At 44.3% G+C, this 24,158-nt stretch overlaps 2 protein-coding genes across 4 annotated transcripts in view; one reads left to right on the plus strand and one right to left on the minus strand.

The window, feature by feature from the left end:
* Nucleotides 1–5,383: 5,383 nt before the first annotated feature.
* On the plus strand, nt 5,384–10,660 carry LOC134297658 (uncharacterized). Its single transcript, XM_062975812.1, has 2 exons — nt 5,384–7,154; nt 10,383–10,660. Exons 1-2 carry the CDS (start codon nt 5,607–5,609, stop codon nt 10,422–10,424), a joined length of 1,590 nt encoding a protein of 529 aa, XP_062831882.1. The 5' UTR covers nt 5,384–5,606; the 3' UTR covers nt 10,425–10,660.
* A 2,716-nt stretch (nt 10,661–13,376) lies between these two features.
* The window catches only part of chat (choline O-acetyltransferase), a 93,227-nt gene continuing 82,445 nt past the window's right edge, over nt 13,377–24,158 (minus strand). For all 3 annotated transcript variants that reach the window (XM_062975809.1, XM_003223257.3, XM_062975810.1), the window contains 2 exons: nt 17,652–17,789; nt 13,377–13,755 (listed from right to left, as the gene is read on the minus strand). In XM_062975809.1, the coding sequence (XP_062831879.1) occupies nt 13,486–13,755; nt 17,652–17,789 (408 nt within the window). In that variant the 3' untranslated portion in view covers nt 13,377–13,485. The remainder of the gene's footprint in view (nt 13,756–17,651; nt 17,790–24,158) is intronic.

Below are 24,158 nucleotides of genomic sequence, written 5' to 3' on the forward strand. Positions count from 1 at the left end.
CAGTGAGAAGAAAGCAAACTAGTCATCTGCTACTCCAGAAACTAGGAGATGGAGCAATGGAGTTAAACTACAGGAACATAAATTTCACCTAAACATTAGAGTTATGCCAGATGTATTTTCCTTCGGTACCTTTGTTTCCTTTGGTACCTTTGGGAGCATGTAATGGGAAGGGCTCTCCCTGTACAATCTTGACAGACTAGAGAGATGGGCCAAAACTAACAAAATGAAGTTCAACAGGGATAACTGCAAGATACTTCACTTCGGCAGAAAAAATGGAATGCAAAGATGCAGAATGGGGGACGATGCCTGGCTAGACAGCAGTACATGTGAAAAAGATCTTGGAGTCTTTGTGGACAACAAGTTAAACATGAGCCAGCAATGTGATGCAGCTGCTAAAAAAGCCAACGGGATTTTGGTCTGCATCAATAGGGGTATAGCGTCCAGATCCAGGGAAGTCATGCTCCCCCTCTATTCTGCCTTGGTCAGACCACACCTGGCATACTGCGTCCAATTCTGGGCACCACAGTTGGAGGGAGATGTTGACAACCTGGAAAGTGTCCAGAGGAGGGCAACTAAAATGATCAAGGGTCTGGAGAACAAGCCCTATGAGGAGCGGCTTAAAGAACTGGGCATGTTTAGCCTGCAGAAGAGAAGGCTGAGAGGAGACATGATAGCCATGTACAAATATGTGAAGGGAAGTCATAGGGAGGAGGGAGCAAGCTTGTTTTCCGCTGCCCTGCAGACTAGGACGCGGAACAATGGCTTCAAACTACAGGAAAGGAGATTCCACCTGAACATCAAGAAGAACTTCCTGACTGTGAGAGTTGTTCGACAGTGGAGCTCTCTCCCCCGGGCTGTGGTGGAGGCTCCTTCTTTGGAGGCTTTTAAGCAGAGGCTGGATGGCCATCTGTCGGGGTGCTTTGAATGCGATTTCTTGCTTCTTGGCGGGGGGTTGGACTGGATGGCCCATGAGGTCTCTTCCATCTCTACTATTCTATGATTCTATGATTCTATGTACAAAAACCTGCCCAAAATGAAAGCAAGCAGGAACTGATCTTGGCTCCTCCTCCCTGATTCATCATCACAGTTTAATCTTTTTTTTTCAATTCCAGCAAACAAAAAGAAAAGGCTCATTCCCTGAAAACTACTACCTCTAGTAGAAGAGAGTTACCTCTCTTCTACTAGAAAGTAGAAACAGCTCTAAGGAAGCATTAAGATAAAAGCAGAAAGGAGACTGAAGTGTGTCAAGAAAAAAGAGATTTTTTTGAATGTAGCCCATAGTTCCAGAAGGTCATCTCATTGTTCTTCCTTACCTGGAAGTAGGAAGCCTACTTAAAATGCCTTGGAAAGAGTGTGTGGAACCCGGAAGAGAAAGCATGTATGCCTGCCTGCAGTGCCTCTCTTCTCTTACTCTAGCGTAGGAAACCACTTAAATGCCTAAAATGATGGGAAGGATAGCTTGGGAAGTCCCCTCCCCCATAATAGGCCGCATAGAAACCAAATCTTTCAGCTCCCCAGACCGAAAACAGATGTCTGTCCTCCCGAATTCAGGAGGCTCCAGAAAAAAACAGATCAGGGCCCCAACAAATCCCGGGACACAAAACGGATCGTGGTTTTCCCGGATTGCACAAGCCTACTAAACATTAGGAAGAACTTCCTGTTCTGCAATGGAATATGCTGCCTTTCAGGGTGATGGAATCTCCTTTTTTCCGGGAATATTTTCAAGCCAAATATAGTTTAACCTGTGGATGCAGACTCAATGGGTACAAAAGGCTAAATGTATAGAAATTCCATTTTTCTGCTTAAAATGAGGCTTTTCTGTGTTTTTCTTCATTGATAACTTTTGCTCTTTGGTTGCCTGTCCACACACTTTCATTCAAACACATAACCCAGTTTTTATCTGTGAAATGTTGGAAAGTGTGACGTAGTGGTTTGCATGTTGGACTATGATTATGGAGAAAAGGGAAGTTGAAAATGACTTAGAAGTACACAATGATGATAAAAAAACAACAACAACAACAACATGTAAAAATTGCAGTGCACTGGAGTATCAGGATTAAGAAACACAGTGCCTATCTCAGGCCATAATCTAAATACAGTAGAGTCTCACTTATCCAAGCCTCGCTTATCCAAGCCTCTGGATTATCCAAGCCATTTTTGTAGTCAATGTTTTATTTATTTATTTTATTACATCACTTCTACCCCGCCCTTCTCACCCATCAGGGGACTCAGGGCGAGGTAGAATATATAAATATATCATGATATTTTTGTGTTAAATTCGTAAATACAGTAATTACAGCATAACATTACTACGTATTGAACTACTTTTTCTGTCAAATTTGTTGTATAACATGATGTTTTGGTGCTTAATTTGTAAAATCATAACCTAATTTGATGTTTAATAGGCTTTTCCTTAATGCCTCCTTATTATCCAAGATATTCGCTTATCCAAGCTTCTGCCTGCCCGTTTAGCTTGGATAAGTGAGACTCTACTGTACTGGTGTAAAAATCTCCCCCTGACTCCTGGGTTTCGACGTCATGCAGAAATAATGGCCAGCAAAAAAAAGTCGAGTCTTGCTGAGATTCTTATAAATGTCATTGTAAGACAGGAAGCTAAAGCATTTACTGGTTGTTGTTTTTAATAAATAAATAAATAAAAGTCACACACATTTTCTCTGCTACATTTTTATTATCCATAGATTTATAATCATTGCTTTTTGAATTTACAGTTCACTTTTGATATTGCCTATCAGAATGAGTTATATCTTTAAAGCATAAAACAGCTTGGCTTAAACAAAGAGATTATAAATACACCTTCAGTTTGCCATAAATCTAGACTATATTATAAAAATAAAATATCACGAAAATATTAACTTTTAGGTATTATGTAGCACACAATATAAAAAGTTGGGATATATTGCCCCTTGGTCTTATACTAGTAACACCATCATGTCTGCAGTCTGGGCCAAACATTTATCTACTGGATCAAATTGGATGTGATACTAGCTGGTGAATGCAATTAACATGTTGACTTTCCAGAGTAAATAGCAGCTATGAGGTGGGTAGGAGCATAGGCTCAGGACCACAATGCATGGGAAGAGGCTTAGACCTTTCCCATACACCCCAATGAAAATCTCCTCCCACCTTCAACAAAGGCTGGATCTACACTGCCAAATAATGCTGTTTAACTGCATTATGTGGCCAGCGTCGACCCACATAATGCAGTTCAGTGCAGTTTAAGCTGTATTATCTCGGTCTACACACTGACTATATAATGCAATTAAGACTACATTATTTGGCAGTATAGATCCAGCCAAAGAGTCCATTGGAAAACACAGGAAAACAAAAAAAAATCTCTTACTATGGATACTAAAGTGCTTGACTTGGCTTTTGTGTGTCTTCTCTATACAGATATTGCATGAAATGGGAGTACTCAAAAGCTATTACAATTGGGGACATTGGATTCCACAGACTGGTGCTTCCAGGGCTAGCACTGCAGTCTTTGCTGTTTTCCTTAGTTTTTTGGAATAGCAGTTCCCAGACTATCTTAGCATAGTGGGAGTTAATATCTAAGGAAATAACTTCTTCTCTGGTTCCCCAAGGATCTTCCAAGTAGTTCAGAGCTGCATTCATGGATCTCTCAGAAGAAGGCAATGGCCCGCCACCTCTAGCTATTCCTTAAGAACATCCTATGAAATTGTGTTGTCGAAGGCTTTCATGGCCAGGATCACAGGGTTGTTGTATGTCTTCCGGGCTGTGTGCCCATGTTCCAGAAGTATTCTCTCCTGAAGTTTCGCCCACATCTATGGCAGGCATCCTCAGAGGTTGTGAGGCATGGATAAACTAGGCAAGGAAGGTAAATATATTTACCTTCCTTGCCTAGTTTACAAGGAAGGTAAATATATAAATTATATATTTACCTTCCTTGCCTAGTTTACAAGGAAGGTAAATACAGTAGAGTCTCACTTATCCAACACTCGCTTATCCAACGTTCTGGATTATCCAATGCATTTTTGTGGTCAATGTTTTCAATATATCGTGATATTTTGGTGCTAAATTCGTAAATTCAGTAATTACTACATAGCATTACTGCGTATTGAACTACGTTTTCTGTCAAATTTGTGGTATAACATGATGTTTTGGTGCTTAATTTGTAAAATCATAACCTAACTTGATGTTTAATAGGCTTTTCCTTAATCTCTCCTTATTATCCAACATATTCGCTTATCCAATGTTCTTCCGGCCCGTTTACGTTGGATAAGTGAGACTCTACTGTATCTATCTATCTATCTATCTATCTATCTATCTATCTATCTATCTATCTATCTCTTAGAGCAACTCACAGAGCTACGTTTTCAGGGTGTTTCACTCGGCACCATTCAATTGTAAGAAGCCATCCCACAGATATATAAACCCCACTTGACTAGTTTCCAACAGACGCCACAACCTCTGAGGATGCCTACCATAGATGTGGCCGAAACATCAGGAGAGAATACTTCTGGAACATGGCCACACAGCCCGGAAGACATACAACAACCCCATCCTATGAAATTCATCAGGCCATCATAAATCAATAGATCACTTGAAGGCACACATACACCACTACCACCATTTGTGGAATATGATTGGCTAAGTGTGAATGAGTAACCCCAGCTTACAGAGCTTCATAGAATTTGCACTCAGAGTCATCCACTCTAAGCCACTCTGCTACTACATGTCAACTTGGCAGGATTGGACCAAGTGACACAGTTTGGATGGATGGCTTCCTTTGGGGTATGAGGGTGCTCAGCGGGAAATGTAATCCACTTTTTCCCCTTATACCAAGTTGGATTGTAGAAGCTGCTATTTTATGCTGCTACAGCTACTGCTGCTACATTTTCTTTATCTGGAACTTCTGATGGAGACAAATTCATGAAGATGACCTCATAAATAAAAATGAATATAATATTTCTAGATTCAGCCTCTCCATCCAAACCCTCCACGCACTTATTGTCTGTGGTCCATTTTATAGCTGAACACCTGGGTAGATATCTTATTCACTTTGCATAGATATACATGCTGTGGTTAAATATTTCAAAGCTGAAGAATAACATGGCATTCAGCTACCCTAACAGCTAACACCAGAGGATTAATTAGAGTCTCAAGGATTAGTCACTCCCTGAAATGCATGTTTGTTCACACACACAAAACATCATAGTGTTATTATAAAACATGGCACGTTCATAGAAAGGTATACTGATAGATGTGCAGGAATCAACCACGCCACATCATTTGACAGCACACAGAGATAAGTTGTATCTGAGTTACACATATTCATTACATGCATTAATTCAACCAGATGCTAATAGATTATATTTGGCACAGAGGATCTGGTTTCAAATGTACTTTAATGTCAGAACCCTGCTACTAGAGCCTGGATGTGGCTCTGAGTTTCAGGGTCACTGACATTGATAAGACACCTGCGTCCCAGGACTCGGAGGAGAAACGGCTGATGGACTTGGCGGGGAATTTGCGCGGGGTTTTACTGAGCGGGAAGAGACTGTTCAAATGAGGGGGAGGGTATATAAAGGAGGGTTGGCCGGAGCCTCCCATTCTTGGCTTTTCTGATGTTCATGTTTCCTACAGTAAAAGTTCCTGGTGATACCACAGAGAGTCTCGTGTGTTCATTCAGGAGCGGCTGTGGTGAGCTGACACTAAGCCAAGAATACGGACACCATCCCGCTGTAGCGGTGAGGTGTAACATGCAAGTGGAGGATGAAGAGCTCTTGGGCGCCGGAGGAGGAAGGTCGGAAAGGGCCACTCCCGAGACGGACGCTGAGTTCCACCAGCTGGCGGCCCTGGCGTCATCCACCGCTTATGCCCAGCCAAATGGGGTAACCCAGAGGCGCGGAGTGGTGCGGGGAGATAGCACCGGAGGAGAGGAAGGTTCACCTTCCCCAGGCCCGCAAAAGATGGTGTTTCTGGAGGAGAGGATGTCGGCGATGGAGACCACCCTGGCAGTGATGTCGAGGGCGATGGAGCGCCTGGCGGTTTTGGCGGAGCCGGAGCGAGGAAGGGAACTCCGGGCTAGCTCAATGTGGGACGTGAGCATGGGAAGCAGCCAGGGATTTGCAGACCTCCCAGCACCGAAGGGAAGGGAAATGCGAAAGGAGCCCGGTGCCCGGCCCAAGATCCAAACGAGCCTGACGCGGGTGGAGGAGAGTGACGACGAAGGGGAAAAGCCTCCGAGAATCCCGGCTACGCTCCCAACTGAGACCCTGGTGCCCCTGGCGAATGCCGGGCGTGGCACAGGACAAAGGGAAGCAGCAGCGGGGCCCACTGGCCCGCAAGGGGGCTTGCGACGGGCGGAGAATTGGGGATTGCCACCACAGGGACCCCTACCGAGACGAGAGGAACTAAGGGTCGAGTTTGGGGGAGAGTCCTCTGAACTGGATTTTTTCCTGACCACGGTGAGGGGCTATATGGAGGACAATGCCCACACTTTTAGAACGGAATCCAGCCGGGTACGGGCCATTGGTGCAGTGTTGAAGAGGGGAGCGGCCAGCTGGTACGTTCAACTACACGCGCGGCGCGACCCATGTCTGGGGTCACTCCGACGCTTTATGGGGGCCCTGGAGACCCGTTTCCGAGATCCACTGGAGCAGATCCGGGCGAGGGAGGAGTTGAAGACCGTCTCCCAGGGGCAGAGGTCGGTATCTGAGTATGCGGAGGAGTTCCAATGCCTCGCTGAAAAGGTGCCGGAATGGTCTGCAGTGACAAAGATAGAACTCTTCAAAGAGGGGCTCAGGCGGGAGATCCTCTCCTGGGCGGTGCATCGTGATGAGCCTGACACACTGCGCGGATGGATTCAGCTGGCGGGGCGCATCGAGACATCGCTGGCCCAGGCGAGGAGGCACCGAGGAGGGCTACAGCAGCGGCCGCAGATGAAAGAGGGGAGCCGGAAGGAGGGATCAACCCCAGCCGGGAGGAGAACGGAGCCGACAGGGAACGTGAGCACCAGCAGGAGGGGCTGCTTCGTGTGCGGCCGTTTGGGCCACAGGGCTGCCGAGTGCTGGCAGAGAAAAGGGGAAGGCGGAGGCCTGCCCAAACCAAGAGCCGTGGCAGGGAAACGCGCCGAGGAAGAACCACCGATGAGGCACCACTCGGGGGGGTTGGTAAGTCAGGACAAAGCCATGATAGTGGTCCCCATTCAGCTGGAAAGTGGCAGCAAACAAGCAACCTGCAAAGCATTTGTGGATTGTGGATGTTCCAGGAACATCATCTCCCCTGAATTAGCCGAGGGATTGGGATGCGAAAGAACGAACCTAGAATCCCCAATAGCTTTTTCGCAGTTGGACGGATCCACAGCATCGGGATCATTAGCTAAGTACAGTGCCGAAGATGTAAAGTGTAAGATAGGGAGTTGGGAAGGAAAGGTGTCATTTGTGATATCACAAATAGCCAGCTATAATGTTATACTAGGCATGCCATGGCTGGGGCAGGCCAACCCGCAAATCAACTGGGAGGATAAGAGCATGATCTTCAGGATGAAGTTGGAAGGAGGGAGCCAGGAAGTGGAAAGGGAGCCGGGGAAAAGGGGGGAGGAAGACTCTATCAGGATAGCAGAACTGGCAGATAAATTACCCCCAGAGTATCGGGATTTTGTGGACGTATTTGATGAGAAGGAAGCAGACAGTTTCCCACCGAAGCGGAGAGTTGAAGTGAAGATAGAGCTAGTCCCAGGAGCAGAGCTTCCTAAGGCAAAAATATACCCAATGTCGGCTAGGGAAAAGGAGGAACTGAGAAAATACATTGATAAAAACCTAGCGAGGGGTTTCATAGAGCCTTCAAATTCCCCTCTAGGGGCGCCTGTGTTGTTCAGGCGCAAAAAGGACCAAACGCTGAGGCTCTGCATTGACTACAGGGGCCTGAATGCAATCAGTTCTGGAAATAAATACCCCCTACCTTTAGTGAAGGACTTGATCGCCCAGTTATCGGAGGGACAGATATTCACTAAATTGGACTTAATTGAAGCGTACCATAAATTGCAGATTAAACCAGAGGACAGGTGGAAGACGGCCTTCTCCTGTGCATTCGGATTATTCAATTATCGTGTGCTCCCTTTCGGTTTGTGCGGCGGAGGCGCCGCGTTCATGCAATTAATCAACGAAGTGTTGCATCCATTGTTGTACAAGGGAGTCTTTGTTTTTTTAGATGACATATTGTTAGTATCTCGGACTAAGGAGCAACACATAGAACTAGTCAGGGAAGTCCTGCAAAAGTTGAGAGAAGCAAAACTGTATGCGAAGCTTGCCAAGTGCGAGTTCAATAAAGACCAGATAGACTTTCTGGGGTATAGGATTTCCTCCCAGGGAGTGGCGATGGACCCTGCGAAGGTAGAAGACGTGAGGGGGTGGGAAGCCCCCAAAACACGGAAGCAGCTGCAATCCTTCCTAGGGTTCGCAAACTTCTATAGAACATTTATCAAGGACTTTGCGCGCCTCACTTTGCCATTAACGGATTTGTTAAAGACTAAAGGCAGGGGAGAAACAGCCAAAGTGAAGGCCCCAGGGGCCAAACTGACCTGGACAATAGAATGCCAGGAAGCTTTCGAAGCCCTTAAAAAGCGTTTTACTGAGGAGCCTGTCCTACAGCACCCTGATATGTCTAAAGCCTTTGTATTACATTGCGATGCGTCAGACCGGGCATATGGGGCAGTTCTGCTACAGAAAGACGAGGGGGGGAACCTGAAGCCATGTGGCTATCTGTCAAAAAAGTTTAGCGATACAGAAAAAAACTGGCCGATTTGGGAGAGAGAAGCCTTAGCGATTCTAAAAGCACTAGAGTGCTGGAGACACTTCCTGGAAGGAAGTGGAACACCGTTTGAGGTGTGGACTGACCATAGAAATTTACAGTATCTAAGATCCCCTCGTAAACTATCAGCGAAGCAAATTAGATGGGCCCAATATTTCAGCCGTTTTGATTTCAGACTCAGATTCTTCCAGGGGAAACATAATATACTCGCTGACGCTCTCTCTCGGATGCCTCAGCACGGGGGAGGAATTCAGGAATCTGAAGGGAGTATTTTTCTTGATAAGCAATGGGGCCTGGCAGTACTAACTCGAGCACAAGCGGCCAAAGAAAACAAACGTACTGCCATTTCCACGGGGGGAGGAGAAATATGGGAGGAAGAGTTGAAGCGAGCGTATGGAATGGACAAATGGTTACAAACAAACAAAGAAAAGGGAGAATTGTGTGGGGATTTGGTGTTTGTAAATAAGAAATTGTATATTCCTGAATGTTTAAGACGAGAAATGTTAAGGAAGTACCATGATAACAAGGGTGCGGGTCATCTAGGCCCCACCAGGACTATTAAACTGTTGGCCAAACAATGCTGGTGGCCCGGAATGAGGAAAGACGCCAGGGGATACGTCACGCAGTGTGAATTATGTGCAGAGGGAAAAACACCACCGGGGAAGCCCCAGGGGCTATTGCAGAAGGTGGTGGAGCCCATGAGGCCATGGGAATGCGTAGCCATGGATTTTGTAGGCGAACTACCCCCCAGCAGAGGCCACAGATACATTTGGACAATATTGGACCTATTCTCAAAACAGGCACACTTTGTGGCTCTGCCAAAACTTCCTTCAGCTGAAAAACTTGCTGATTTGTATGTGAAGCATGTATATCGCCTACATGGGTGTCCCGACAAGATAATTAGTGACCGGGGAGTCCAATTTACTGCAAAATTTTGGGGAAAATTCTTACAGCTGTTAGGAGCAGAAAGGAACCTGAGCTCGGCCTTTCATCCCGCGACCAACGGGGGGGTCGAACGTACCCAACAGACACTGTGCCAATTCTTAAGGATGTACACCAATTATAGACAGGATGATTGGGCGGACCTTCTTCCGTTTGCTGAGATGGCTTTTAACGGGGCCGTACATTCGGCCACAGGTCGTGCCCCATTCGAAATAGTATACGGACAGGAGGTGGCACCTTTCCCCAGGCTACCCGAGTGGAAGGAAGGGGAGGGCCAGACCGACGAGGAATGGCCGGCCAAAATCAAGCAAGGGTGGCAAACCGTGGTAGAGGCATTGCGGGAAACACAAAAGAAGTACAAGCTCTTTGCGGATCGTAGGCGCCGAGAGGGGGACAAATTGGGCGAAGGAGATCTGGTTTGGCTGAGCACAAAAAACCTGAAATTGGGGTTCCCATCCAAGAAATTGGCTCCACGCTATATAGGGCCATTCAGGGTAGCAAAAAGAATAAACGAAGTGACCTATGAGCTGAGGCTACCAAAGGACCTAGGAAAGGTACACCCGGTATTCCATTGCAGCCTGTTAAAAAAGTATAAAGGAACTCTGGACAGCGGAGAACAATAGTTGTGTTTAATCTTTTCCTTCCAGGACGAAGGGGAGGAGGACGCCATGTCAGAACCCTGCTACTAGAGCCTGGATGTGGCTCTGAGTTTCAGGGTCACTGACATTGATAAGACACCTGCGTCCCAGGACTCGGAGGAGAAACGGCTGATGGACTTGGCGGGGAATTTGCGCGGGGTTTTACTGAGCGGGAAGAGACTGTTCAAATGAGGGGGAGGGTATATAAAGGAGGGTTGGCCGGAGCCTCCCATTCTTGGCTTTTCTGATGTTCATGTTTCCTACAGTAAAAGTTCCTGGTGATACCACAGAGAGTCTCGTGTGTTCATTCAGGAGCGGCTGTGGTGAGCTGACACTTTAACATATCCCTGACTCTGAAATTTGTCTAGTTCTGATATTAAGTAGTGTTTTCATTTTTGGCACAGATATCAATGAGTGTTTGATGTTTCCTGAAAAGGTGTTATATTCTGCCTGGTGTTGATGATTTTGTTGGCTGCATCAGCTATTGGGTAAACACAGGTTGTTCTGCGAGTTGCAAGGAGTACAGCTGGAGAAAACAGTCTACATGGATATATCCTAAGATGCCTGAAGATGCATGGTAAAAGTGTTTGTGGGGAGGGGAGACAGTGGAATGTCATCTAATGTCATTTATATCGATGGGTTCAATCAAAAGAACATGCCAGGAAAATGGAACATTACCCTGTTTCCCCGAAAATAAGAAATCCTCAGAAAATAAGACCTAGTAGAGGTTTTGCTGAATTGCTAAATATAAGGCCTCCCCTGAAAGTAAGACCTAGCAAAATTTTTATTTGGTAGCTTGCCTGCCGAACAGAACACTGGAGGATGCAGGATCGGTAAATATACGTACCATAGATTGTTGCACATGGAAATAATGGTAGTAACAAGAAGTTTTTGATTCACAGTTTGTCTAGTTATGCTGGCTTGTGATGACAATTATTGTACAGTATATAATAAATGTTCATTTTTTTGTTCAACAATAAATGTGAATTCTTCTTCATGGAAAAATAAGACATCCCCTGAAAATAAGACCTAGCACATCTTTGGGAGCAAAAATTAATATAAGACACTGTCTTATTTTCAGGGAAACAGGGTATCACTCATCTATTCTATCATTGGCATTTCTTGGGTTTCTCGGAGAGCTGGCATTGTTTCCTGGGACTACTGTTCAGGCTCCAGTGGTACATGCCCTCTAACATTTCACAGGTGAAAATTGGGACACATTATATCAGAGAATGGCCAAATAATATTGGAGTGCAGGCAATATGGTAAAAGATTACAAACAAGGCAGAACACATAAGCTTTGGCTGGAAATCCTAACAATTTAAAATTAGTAAAAAGGTGAAAGGATTTATTAGATTAAGGACATCACATTAAGCCGCAGATTTGCCATGGTTAGTGGCGAATCTGGTGGTGCCTGGCGTGGGGAACCTGTCACCCCACGTTCCGCATGGCCCAGCTTCCCCATTACCTCACCCCATGGGGGAAGCATTCGCTGCCCAGCTTCCCTCCATTGATCCCTGTGCAACACAGGAAGCCTCCTGTGTCACCACTGTTGTGGCCCAGGCTGGAACCCTGCCAGAATTAGATCTATGTTGTGGGATGGAAGCCAGTGGGCTTAATGGCTGAAGAGGGGCAAAAGCATCACAGGACAGGCAATTTTGCACATATGATGAGGTGGCGAGTCAATTGGAGGAAATTGTGGTAGAATCACTGGAGATTGAAAGTGGGGCATTTTTTTTACTGAGAAATGGCCACTCCCTGAAGGATCCTACAAATGTGACTGGTTAGGGCACATGAAACCCAGAATACATGGGGTATTTGAACCTGAGACTGTATCCAGAGCTCTGTCAACAATATGGTATTGTGTCTGAAAAGATTGAGTAGTATGTGGGGAAAAATGAACCATTGTCAAAATTGTATGTCTGCAGTCTTCATCAGACATGTTAGGAGCCTCCGGTGGCTTAGGGGATAAAAGCCTCATGACTTGAAGGTTGGGTTGCTGACCTGAAAGCTGCCAGGTTCGAATCCCACCCGGGGAGAGCACGGATGAGCTCCCTCTTTCAGCTCCAGCTCCATGCGGGGACATGAGAGAAACCTCCCACAAGGATGGTAAAACATCCAAACATCCGGGCGTCCCCTGGGCAACGTCCTTGCAGACGGCCAATTCTCTCACTCCAGAAGCAACTCCGGTTGCTCCTGACACGAAAAAAAAATCAGAAATGTTTGCTGTTGTTTCACCTTGGTATTGAGCATGAAGGAAAGACGTGTCTCCTTGCGATGGGAGAAGAAAAGAAAACTCCTGCTGAATGTTTGGCAACCTCATCACATGGATGACATCCCTCCCCCGGTTCCGGTGTTATTTTGCCAGCCTGAGTGGTTAGTGAAAGCATCATCACACGGACAAAATCACCATCACACAGGAGAAGTGTCACCAAAGCAGTGCTGAAGTGTGCTGGTTCCTGTGTTAGTGTCCTACGAAGCTTCCACTCTGGTTGTGGGTGAGGCTTCAACAAGAAGTCCAGCAACATTGTGTGATGGGCAGCATGCCCATCCATTGCTGGCCTGTCCCTTTAGCATCCTAGGATGCTAAAAAAGGTAAGTGTTATCAGTTTATGGGACTGCTGACAGGGCACAATTGGCTTCCCAGCAACAAGAGCGTGCTTTGGCAAGTATGGTGCACTTTAGCCACAAATGTTCTTAAAATATGACTTCCTGCTAACTGAACATTTCTAAACACACATTAAGATGAATTATATGTGGGTCCATTTCTGAGATCGATAATTAATACATAAATTTTGTGCAGAACTGTAACACCAGCTCTTAAACTAATTTAAGCTATCATCTGGTAGGAATCTGAGCAAAAAAGAAATGGGTATTTCCTCTTGCAATAAGCAGATTAGCCTTCCCTGGATTGGCATCCTCCAAATGTGCTGGAACACCAACTCCAACATCCCCAGATTGAGGCTGATGGGATCACAAGTCCAACACAGGTGCAGAATGAAGAAGACTAAAAGCAGACCTGCTTTATGGCTTGCTCTCAAAGAATAGCAATATTCTACCTGAAAAGCATTTGCAGAATGGAGAAGCGGAAAAGGGAGAGCAGGCACAGTGGTTAGTGCTTGCGACCCTGCTGAGACGTTGAGGATGCTGCTTGTTTAGCTGGGCTGCTGGTTGGAGTCGAGTTGCATTTGTTGCACAGTTCCTTCATATCCATGAGGCTTTCTCCCAGGGCTTTTGCAAATTTGCTGGAGGATGTCTCTTGACAGTCTTTAAAGCTGGAAATGCAGAACAAGATATGCCCTGGCTGTGGATTGTAGCAGGCCCCATAACCATTTGGGATCACGGGGCCATAGCAGCAGAACATCTCCATGGTTGTTGGAACCTGGTTCAGGAAACAGAGAAGCAAGTCAGCTGCATTTGAAATAACTTAAAAACCATAACCAATTATTAGTCTATGATATTCCTCAGACATTGCCTTCTTATTCAAAAAGTGAGGGACTCATGCCCACCAAGCCAACACCTGCCTATAATTCCTGATTTTCCATTTTTCCTCTCAACTATTTTACTCTTTGTTATTTTGTGATTTCATTAATTTTACTATTTCACTTAAATGTAAGTATTTTAAAGTTTAATAGTTTCATTTTCACTGCACTGTTTTAACTGTTTTTGTTATTTGTTTAATATTAATGGCTTGATTCCATTTTAATGTTGATATTTTGGATGTATTATACTCATTTTAATTTATAACCTGCCTTGAGTTCAGGTCTGAGGAAAAGAAGACTATAAAGTTTGTAATAATGATAATATAAATGATAGTTTTAGGGCACACCTACACTCAGAGCCGGCCCTAGGTATTTTTCAAGTGTAGGCGAACATAATTTTGCCCCCCCCCCCCAAACCAATCACTGAAAAATAAAAGCATTGGATAAGCAAAAATGTTGGATAATAAGGAGGGATTAAGGAAAAGCCTATTAAACATCAAATTAAATTAAGATTTTACAAATTAAGCACCAAAACATCGTGTTTTACAACAAATCAACAGAAAAAGCAGTCTCGACTGCGCCCCCATATGTTTTGCGCCCAAAGCGACCGCTTAATTCGCCTCATTGTTGGACTGGCTCTGCCTACACATAATGCAGCTTGAAACTGGTTTGACAGATATTCGTTTTGCTGTGTGAGTGAATAAATGGCCATGCCAGGGATCGGTTTGAGGCCAGGAAACTGATTACATTGAACACGGAAAGTGGCCTCAAATCACAGAGATTTCCTGCAGAGATGCGCATCAGTGCTCCAGAGGCAGTAAAAAAATGAAAATAGTAGTCAAGAGTGGAGATAATCAATTCCTCCTCCTAGGGGGTCAATTCGCCTCTATTGCCCAACCATATCTTTGGGGCATTTTTCAGGGCCTCCCATACTGGATCTTATCATGCCCTTCAGCAGCGTGGGCATCTACAATGTGCTCCACATTTTGCAGAGCCAATTTCGCCCTGGATCTAGGACATATTCGGATCTCCTGCAGCACATTATAGGGCTTGTTTCAAGCTTTCCTGTGACTTTTAAAAACGTGCTGTGTCCACTTTTAATGTGCACTGCAGTGCATATTAGGCATGTCCGATCGATGAAAAAAATGTTTCAATTCTCGTTTCTAAAGTAGGGGGCGCCGGCGCTTCCATATAGAAACTATTTCTGATTTTTTCCCTCAAAAAAATTGGATATTTCCAAAAATTCATAATGTTTCTAAATGTTTCTAAAATGGCGGGCGCACATGCGCAATCTCCAAAAAAAAAAGCACCCGGGAGGGACTTTTACAGGGCTCTCCCACCCTCATTTCTTGAGCTATCCTGATCAAATTTGGTACATTGGGAGAACACATTCAACACTCCTAGCTCACCAAATTGCAGAATGTTTCCTGTATCCTCCAATTTTTGGCGAATTTTCATAGCTTTTATAATAAACTATTTTTTAATAATTGAAGAAACCTGTTCCTGGTTTGAAAGTTTTATTTCCTGTTCAATTGTGGTTTTTTCAATGTGAAAGTCCTTCTTCTACTTGTGTAACTTTGTTTCTGTGTCCGATTTTCCCTTTGTAATATTTTTAAGGAAAAAGGTGGGCGATGTGGGTTGTGGAGCAACAGGTTCTCCACGCCCCCCACTGGGGCCCCATGGATTTGCCACGATGTGTGGTGAGCCTTTGTGTTGATATCCTTGGTCACACTTGGAATTGACAAATCAGAACAATGTGTTTCCTTTAAGTATGACTCAGCTTAAATCCAGTCCTAAAACTGTGTTTATGTATCAGTGTCAAGTACCAAGCAGTCTGTACAGAACTCTTTTAAGAGCATTCAGATTTTAGATTCCAACCAAAATCACAGTTTTCAAAAGTATGTTTTACTCATTAGAGCCCTAATAGTAGTTGTCAACTATTGACTTATTTCTTCAATATTAATATTAAATGGTTAACTGGGGCTTGTGGGAAAAGATTATAAAAATCTCAAGGCTTATTTTTGGTGGGGGAAACATGGATCAATATATTCCGACAAAATCTATTAATGGAATCCCCCTTTATTCCTCAATTAAAGCTTCAGTATTTATGATGACATTGTAAAGGGATGTAGTGCTTCTGCCTATAAAGCAAGACATGGCTTGTTAAAATAAACCCACACACTCCTTTCTTCTTTTGTTGTAGACATGCTTTCAAAAATGGCATTTGGCTTTTTCAATGGCATAGGACAGGCCATTAGTCCTACTAATAGAGTTACAGAATTGTCAGATAAATTTGCTGTGCAACAGCCGAAGGCCATAAAGCTATTCAGATTCACTTTATGCCCACGGATAGTTTCTTGGAGAATTTATGTAGTGGTATTCTGGTTACACTCAGTCATGTCTGAAAACCCACAGAAATCATGACAAGATCAAATTACTTATTAGATTTTTTATGTTTGTGTGTTGCATTAGAAGCTTTCCCTCATAGACTTTTTAAAAAAAATATTTCTGACTTAGTTTCTTCCCAATCCATGAACCTTTGTGATGAGGTATAAATCCAAATAGGCAGCAAGTAGTTTTTACAGATAATGTGTCTCCCAATGGTGTACACGAAAATGTGGATGAGATCTGAGGCAACGATAAAGAATAAAGCTCAGCAAAGAATACTTATTCGAGATTTTTAAAATCCCAACTTAGTTCTGACTGGAAAACTGAAAAACAACTCCTTATAAAACATCATTGTTTCTTTCTCCTTTGCTACCATCTTTCACTATCTTTGTGGACAAATAACTAAAGAACTAATAATTACCTTTCCTCTTTGAGGGCAAGTCAGGCTTGCTTCAGGTAAAAGGCTAAGATATTCTATCAGGTTTGCTATTATCCCAACATTCAACTTGCAACTGAGGCCCCAAGGCAAAGGTTTTTTTCCCCCCGTGTCAGGAGCAAACGGAGTTGCTTTTGGAGTGCGAGAATTGGCCGTCTGCAAGGACGTTGCCCAAGGGATGCCCGGATGTTTTGATGTTTTTCCATCCTTGTGGGAGGCTTCTCTCATGTCCCCGCATGGAGCTGGAGCTGATAGAGGGAGCTCATCCACACTCTCTCCGGGTGGGATTTGAACTTGGCAGCCTTCAGGTCAGCAACACAACCTTCAAGTCACAAGGCTTTTATCCCCTAGGCCACCGGAGGCAAAGGTGATGAGATAAGAGCTATACTTGTAAGTTCAATATTTAATAATTATAAATTCATTGCTTTCACAGACTGATTGACATAAAATTGACGTTTATATAACATCAAGAGGGAATTTTAAGGAAAATATGCAACTCTATTTCTCAATATTATTGAACATACACCACGGATCTGCTGATTTTAGTCTTGTTTGCCTTTGTGTTAGACGTCTGATTCACAACCAGATTGGTAATAGGATATTTCTATACAGAATTACACCACAATAGTCACATAGCCTTTTATTTATTTAATTTATTTAATCACTGCATTTTTATATGGCATTTCTCCCAGCATCAATCTGCTCTGTGGATCAGCATTTTCCTATCCCTTGCATTGCATTTTTTATCTACCCCCCACCCCTTCACCCCACTGCCAAACTTCATCATTACTGGCTATTAATTTGGGATGTCAAAAATATAAGGAATGGGAGGCCAAAGCATTTTGGAGACCTGTTGGAGTGGCTAAACCTCCACAAGGTATGTCAAAGCTTGTCCTTGATTCATAATGTCTGTCATGGTGAGAATAATGGGGTTTCTTTTTTATGACTAATCCCAATATGAATTTTACTCACCTGGCTGGTGGAGAGAATAAATCGATTGCTTGTCAAGTATGTTTCATCAGTAAATATGTCTGGCAGTTCCTTGAAGTGCTCGCGGGCCATCTCTCGCAGTCCCAACAAGTGATTGTCTATTGCCATTCCTGTAATAGTCTAGGAACCACAGAATGGATTAGGGTGTCATTCAACATGTGCAGATTGGCAGATGTGCCCTGCAATTCTTGGTGCTGCTAGGCTTTATTTCATGTTAGAAGAAGATCCAGTGATATGGACAGTCATATCAGTGTTTAGAGAGGCAGATGAAGTGAATGCTGCCCAAGGGAAATGGCTCTTCTCTTTAAGCAGAGGAATGATGAAGAGGGCAAGGAGTAAATAACCTTTCACGGCTCATTACAAAAACACTGTGCCTTGGACACTAATGTTGCTGCATGTCCAGCGGTGCTATATTCTAAGTTGTGAGGAAGGATCATAAAATCTAGACATGGTCACCATGGCTCCCCTCCCCCATCAAGAAGAATGGACCGGAGGATCAATGGAAATATTTTGCTATCCAACATGATTTATAAGGCTCTTAGCAATGACATTTTTCCAACCTAGATTAATGTCATGTCTGAAGAGAAAGAGACTGAGATGGGCTAACGTAATAAAGGGTGAGTCAACGCATGGGAGAGAGAGAGAAAAAAATATTAAATTACATTTTTAAGGGCACAAGTTTAATCTAGCAATGCTGTTTCACTAACAAAGGATATAATTAAATAATTGTAAACTGATTTGACATTGTTTTTGTTGTTGTTTTAAAAGAGAGTCAGTTATTATTTTTTTATTCTTGCGTTGAAAGTTATCTGGTTTAGGATTTCTAAGTGACTAGAAAGAAAATCTTACCCAACTTGCCTGTTCTTGTGCTTTCAGAAGAGATGATGCCGTAAAATTAGCGATCAGGATCTAACTGTTTGACCAATTCAAAGGCTTGCAATCTTTATATATATATATATATGTGTGTGTGTGTGTGTGTGTGTGTGTGTGTGTATGTGTATATATCTTAAGGCTCTTCCAGATTGGTGCAACATCTGTCTCGTAAACTATCTGATACAGGGAAGCAGCAAATTTATGCCCAATATGCCAGGACCTGGTATTATACTTGTGCCCACTGAATATAATTATTTCTTATTTCCTGGAAATTCTCCAGGGTCTCTGGCGTCAGTTGGCTAATGGATTGGCACCAGTCCATGGACCACCATTGTGATTAGCAATGGTTTAAAAAAGCCTGAGTTCTTCAGTACAGGTTGAGTATCCTTCATCTGGAATTCCAAAATCTGAAATACAACTAAATCTCCACACTTGATGAGTTTAGAAGTGCAGGGCTTGCAAAAGTGGAAAAACTTCCAATAATAAAACCTGTTTTTAACCGGAGAGAACACCTTTCCAAGGGCCCATCCGGACAGGCCCAAAATGTCGGATGGTATCTGTGGAGCCCCGGTGTTAAAGCACTGAGCTGCAAGGTTGCAGGTTCAAATCCCGGGAGCGGAGTGAGCGGCCGCTGTTAGCTCCAGCTTCTGCCAACCTAGCAGTTCGAAAACATGCCAATGTGAGTAGATCAATAGATACCGCTCCGGCGGGAAGGTAATGGCGCTCCATGCAGTCATGCCGGCCACATGACCTTGGAGGTGTCTACGGACAACGCCGGCTTTTCGGCTTAGAAATGGAGATGAGCACCAACCCCCAGAGTCAGACATGACTGGACTTAATGTCAGGGGAAACCTTTACCTATATGTTTTACCAAAGGTGTCTAAATGACACCTCTGGTAAAAAACAAATCAATTCAGAATAAACCAAGGTTCTTTGGTTTATTTTGAATTAATTAAATAGCTCATTAGATCAAGGCCTGTGAGGACTGACTAATAAGGTATTGGGCCTGTGGGGACTGTGGGTCAGTCTCCACAACCATCCCACACCTTTTGGGCTCCTGAAGCCCAAAGGTGCAGGAGGACGCCCATCTCCTCCCCCTAGTTCCTGATTGCCCCTTAAAACTTACCAAAAATGTCCTTGGCTGCCATAAAGCCTCTCCTTGAATCCTCCTGGCACAAGAAAATGATGGGAGGGGGGTTGGAAGGAAGGATTTTCCTCCTCTCCCTTCCCTTCTCCTTCTCCTCAGGCATCATTTTATCATGTCATGAGGGTGTGAAGAGAGGTTTTATGGTGGCCAGGGATATTTTTACTAAGTTTTACAGGGGAAACCTGTGGCTTCATGCCATTAAATAAACCAGGTCAAGAGGAACTTTGTTTGGATTTTTTTTTAAAAAAACTCTGCCTCCTAACTCATCTCCCCATTTGGATGAGTTCTTCATTTGCTTTCTGTGTTTATCTTGTCATCATTCACATCCAAAAGACAAGCTATGCATATTTTTAAAAGTGAGCTTTTGGAAGTAATTAAGAAATACAAATGATCAAAGTTGACATGGAATTTATGATGTCTTCTGGCATTGCATTCCACTTTCTGCTGAAGAAAGTACCATTAATTGTTTGTTGGTTTCAGTTCAACATCCTACCCTTAACTCCAATGCACAGAGATTTTTCATCTGTTGATTTCCATGCAAAATGTAGGACCAAATAAATTACCTGACCACAACTGAGGGTGCAGTATTATTGATGTTAAGCTTGTGTAGACTCAAGGATCTATATGCAATTAATTTAATTCCTAAAGGCTCCAGAATAGAAGATTATGTGGTCATAGGTAAAGGTAAAGGTTTTCCCCTGACGTTAAGTCCAGTTGTGACTGACTCTGAGGGTTGGTGCTCATCTCCATTTCTAAGCTGAAGAGCCGGCGTTGTCCGTAGACACCTCCAAGGTCATGTGGCTGGTATGACTGCATGGAGTGCCGTTACCTTCCCTCTGGAGCGGCACCTATTTATCTACTTATATTTGCATGTTTTCGAACCTGCTACGTTGGCAGGAGCTGGGGCTAACAGCGGGCGCTCATTCCACTCCCGGGATTTGAACCTGGGACCTTTCGGTCTGCAAGTTCAACAACTCAGCGCTTTAACACACTGCGCCACCACCAGGGGCCCCTATGTGGTAATACTGGATAAGAATCACATATAAATATAGGGCTGCCTCCAGATTGCCCCATTCTAGATAGCCCCTTTCAGAAATAGGATCTAATGAGTTCTAATTATTGACATTACTAATTAAATCAGATATTTACTAACAAAATGGATCAACATTTATTTTTAAAGTAATCGACAGGCTGAAAATAAATTGGAAACTAAATTGTATGTTATGGTTGAGCCTTCTGGCTCCGATACTAGGAGACGAGGTCGTAAGACTCCTCGAGAGTCAGACTCTTTTGAGGAGCGCGAAAGGAAACGGCTCCGAGACTTATTTGCAGAACCAACAGACGAAGACTCCTTTGAGGGTTTTACCGAGGGAATGGAGGAAGAGATGGTTAGAATCATAGAATCATAGAATCATAGAATAGTAGAGTTGGAAGAGACCTCAAGGGCCATCTAGTCCAACCCCCCGCTAAGAAGCAGGAAATCGCATTCAAAGCACCCCCGACAGATGGCCATCCAGCCTCTGCTTAAAAGCCTCCAAAGAAGGAGCCTCCACCACGGCCCGGGGGAGAGAGTTCCACTGCCGAACAGCCCTCACAGTGAGGAAGTTCTTCCTGATGTTCAGGTGGAATCTCCTTTCCTGTAGTTTGAAGCCATTGTTCCGTGTCCTAGTCTGCAGGGCAGCAGAAAATAAGCTTGCTCCCTCCTCCCTATGACTTCCCCTCACATATTTGTACATGGCTATCATGTCTCCTCTCAGCCTTCTCTTCTGCAGGCTAAACATGCCCAGCTCTTTAAGCCTCTCCTCATAGGGCTTGTTCTCCAGACCCTTAATCATTTTAGTTGCCCTCCTCTGGACGCTTTCCAGCTTGTCAGCATCTCCCTGTTAGCTCAGAGGAGGATGATATGGAATGGACTCGTGGGAGGGAGGATTTGGGTGTCACCGGCAATGATAGCATGGGAGGCGACTGGCGGGTTGCAGGATCGGACCCATGGACGGGCTGGAGGGATGGAGCGGGATCCACAGCTGGGGATGCTGTGGGGCGTAGTCAAAGGTGTTTTAGCTCTGATGAGGATGATGATGAGGAGGCACCTGGAATTAGGATAGCAGCTGACAGCGATGAGGAGTTATGAACTGGCATAAAATGGGGTTTAGGATCAATGGCTAATTGCGTTGGGCAAGGTAATCTGGACGAACGCTTGGGCTCTTGTTGGGGAACTTCCTGAAGACGGGTGTGCTTCGTTGCTGGATACGTAAGTTACCAAGGACACTGGGCATAGACGGCGGGAGGAACTGTGTGGGGTTTTTCTGTGCAACTTGTGTTTAATCTTGATAGCTTGGACCTCCGTCGTCTTTTTGACGGACATTATTTGCCTACTCTGGATTGACGCTGGACTGACTGACTGACTACGACTCTGGACTATCCCTTCTGTGGCTTTCGGTGGAACTTGTGGAACCTCAGACGTCTGCGCTCGGCTTTCGACCTCGGACCGGATTGGGACCCTGCTGACTGCCGTTACCCTGATTGATGTGCCTGGACCTGGATTTCGCTCGTTGCACGGAGGAGTAAACAGCCTGAGTTACTCATCTGTAGCTCTTGAGTAGCAGAGGGGAATCTGCTGCTAGGTTTTGTGTTCGTTTTGACCTTTTGTTTACCAGTTTTTGTTTGTTTAATTGCCAGGCTGAAGTAAGCACTTTTGATCTAACCCGGATTAAACTTCTGTTTAATCCGGTTTATTCTTTTGAACTGTTGAAACTCAAATGAAGCTATTTTTGTTACTTTTCACACTGAAGTTAAGTGTTTGCCTAGTCCTTTGTTTCCTATGGGCAATTTTTAGTTCTGTAACCTCAATAAACTGTGTTGTATTCTATTTGGTGGCGTTCTGTCTTTGACAGATTGCCCAACGCCAGAAAAGAAAGTTTTTCTAGTGAGGTTTCCACGTCAAGAAGACGATGGAGGAACTTAAGGCCCGTTTTGACCAGCTGCAGGCTGCATTTTACGCTGCACAAGCAGCACAGCCAGCTAAAGGACATGTAATGACTCCCGAACGTTTTGATGGGTCTCGAAACAAATTACCCACTTTTTTGGCACAAATTGAACTTTATTTTTCTCAAATTAGCGCACAAGCTTTTCCTACGGACACTAGCAAGGTGGCATTTATTTTGAGTCTATTGACTGGTCCTGCGGGACAATGGGCAACTAATTTGATTCTGGGAAATGACCCAGTCAAGGACAATTTAGATGATTTCAAGAAATTACTATCAGACACTTTTGGGGATCCCCTCCGTATGGAAAATGCTAGCTGGGCTCTTTATCGGTTAAAACAGGGAAAAGGGTCTGTTTTGGACTATTTAAATAAGTTTAACTCTTTTCGTCATCAGTTAGACTGGGGAGAGAACGCGTTTATGCTTTTGTTTATTGCTGGTTTAAATGATTATCTCCAAGATGAACTGGCGCGATTAAAGCCAGCAGAAAACTGGGACGCTTTGGTGGCTAAGGTTTTGCGTTTGGACGCCCGGTTTGAATCTCGTAAACAGTCTAGGGCTATGTATGCGCCAGCTGTATCTGCGCCTAGGGCACCTGTGGCAAAGGGGGAGGAGCCCATGGAACTTGGGGTGTTTAGAAAGTTGTCAATGGCAGAAAAAGATCGTAGAAGGCAATTGGGATTATGTTTATATTGCGGGACTGCTGGGCATTTTGCTAGGAATTGTAACGTTAAGCCTTCTCAGCTTTCGGGAAAAGGTCAGCCCTAGTGCGACGTGAGTCCAACGCATTAGGGCTTATAAAGCAGTCACTTGAGGGGAAGAAACATGTTTTTGTACCCATTTCTTTATCTGTTGGGGGAAAAGAACTTGCTTCTACTCTGGCACTGCTGGACTCGGGGGCTACGGTCTCGTATGTGGATGTTGGGTTTGCAAGGAAACATAGGATTCCTACAGTACGAAAAGCATGTGATATATGGGTGGAAGGAGCGGACGGGAAACTACTGGAGTCTGGGGTGGTTAATCGCGAAACCTCCAAAGTAACGTGGGAGGTACAAGGAGTAACTGGAGAATTTGTATGGGACATTACACGGTTACCAAGATACAATGTAATCCTGGGAATGGATTGGTTAACTTTAGTAAATCCTCAAGTGGATTGGGTGAAGCGTACTATAGCTTTTAGAAGGCAAGGATGTTTTGCCTTAAACTCTTCTCAAGTTGACATGGAGGGTGTACCGGCTGAATATAGGGAATTTCAAGATGTGTTTTGTAAGAAGGAAGTGGATAAATTGCCGCCTCATAGACCATACGATTGTGCGATTAGATTGGTAGAAGGCACTAAGTTACCAGCAGGAAGGTTGTACGCTTTAACGGTGCCAGAAAGACAAGCCTTGAGAGAATTCCTTGACGAGAACCTAGCCAAAGGGTTTATTCGCCCATCTAGCTCTCCAACTGCTGCACCTGTGTTCTTTGTGGCTAAAAAGACAG

This window comes from Anolis carolinensis, chromosome 3 (assembly GCF_035594765.1).
Source record: "Anolis carolinensis isolate JA03-04 chromosome 3, rAnoCar3.1.pri, whole genome shotgun sequence".
Lineage (NCBI taxonomy): Eukaryota > Metazoa > Chordata > Lepidosauria > Squamata > Dactyloidae > Anolis > Anolis carolinensis.

What these genes read in the sequence shown, in the direction of transcription:
- LOC134297658 (XM_062975812.1), top strand. Translation starts at nt 5,607, where the DNA reads ATGTTCATGTTTCCTACAGTAAAAGTTCCTGGTGATACCACAGAGAGT. An exon ending in GGCACCACTCGGGGGGGTTG is followed by an intron (nt 7,155 to 10,382) that starts GTAAGTCAGGAC and finishes TTTTCCTTCCAG; the next exon opens with GACGAAGGGGAGGAGGACGC.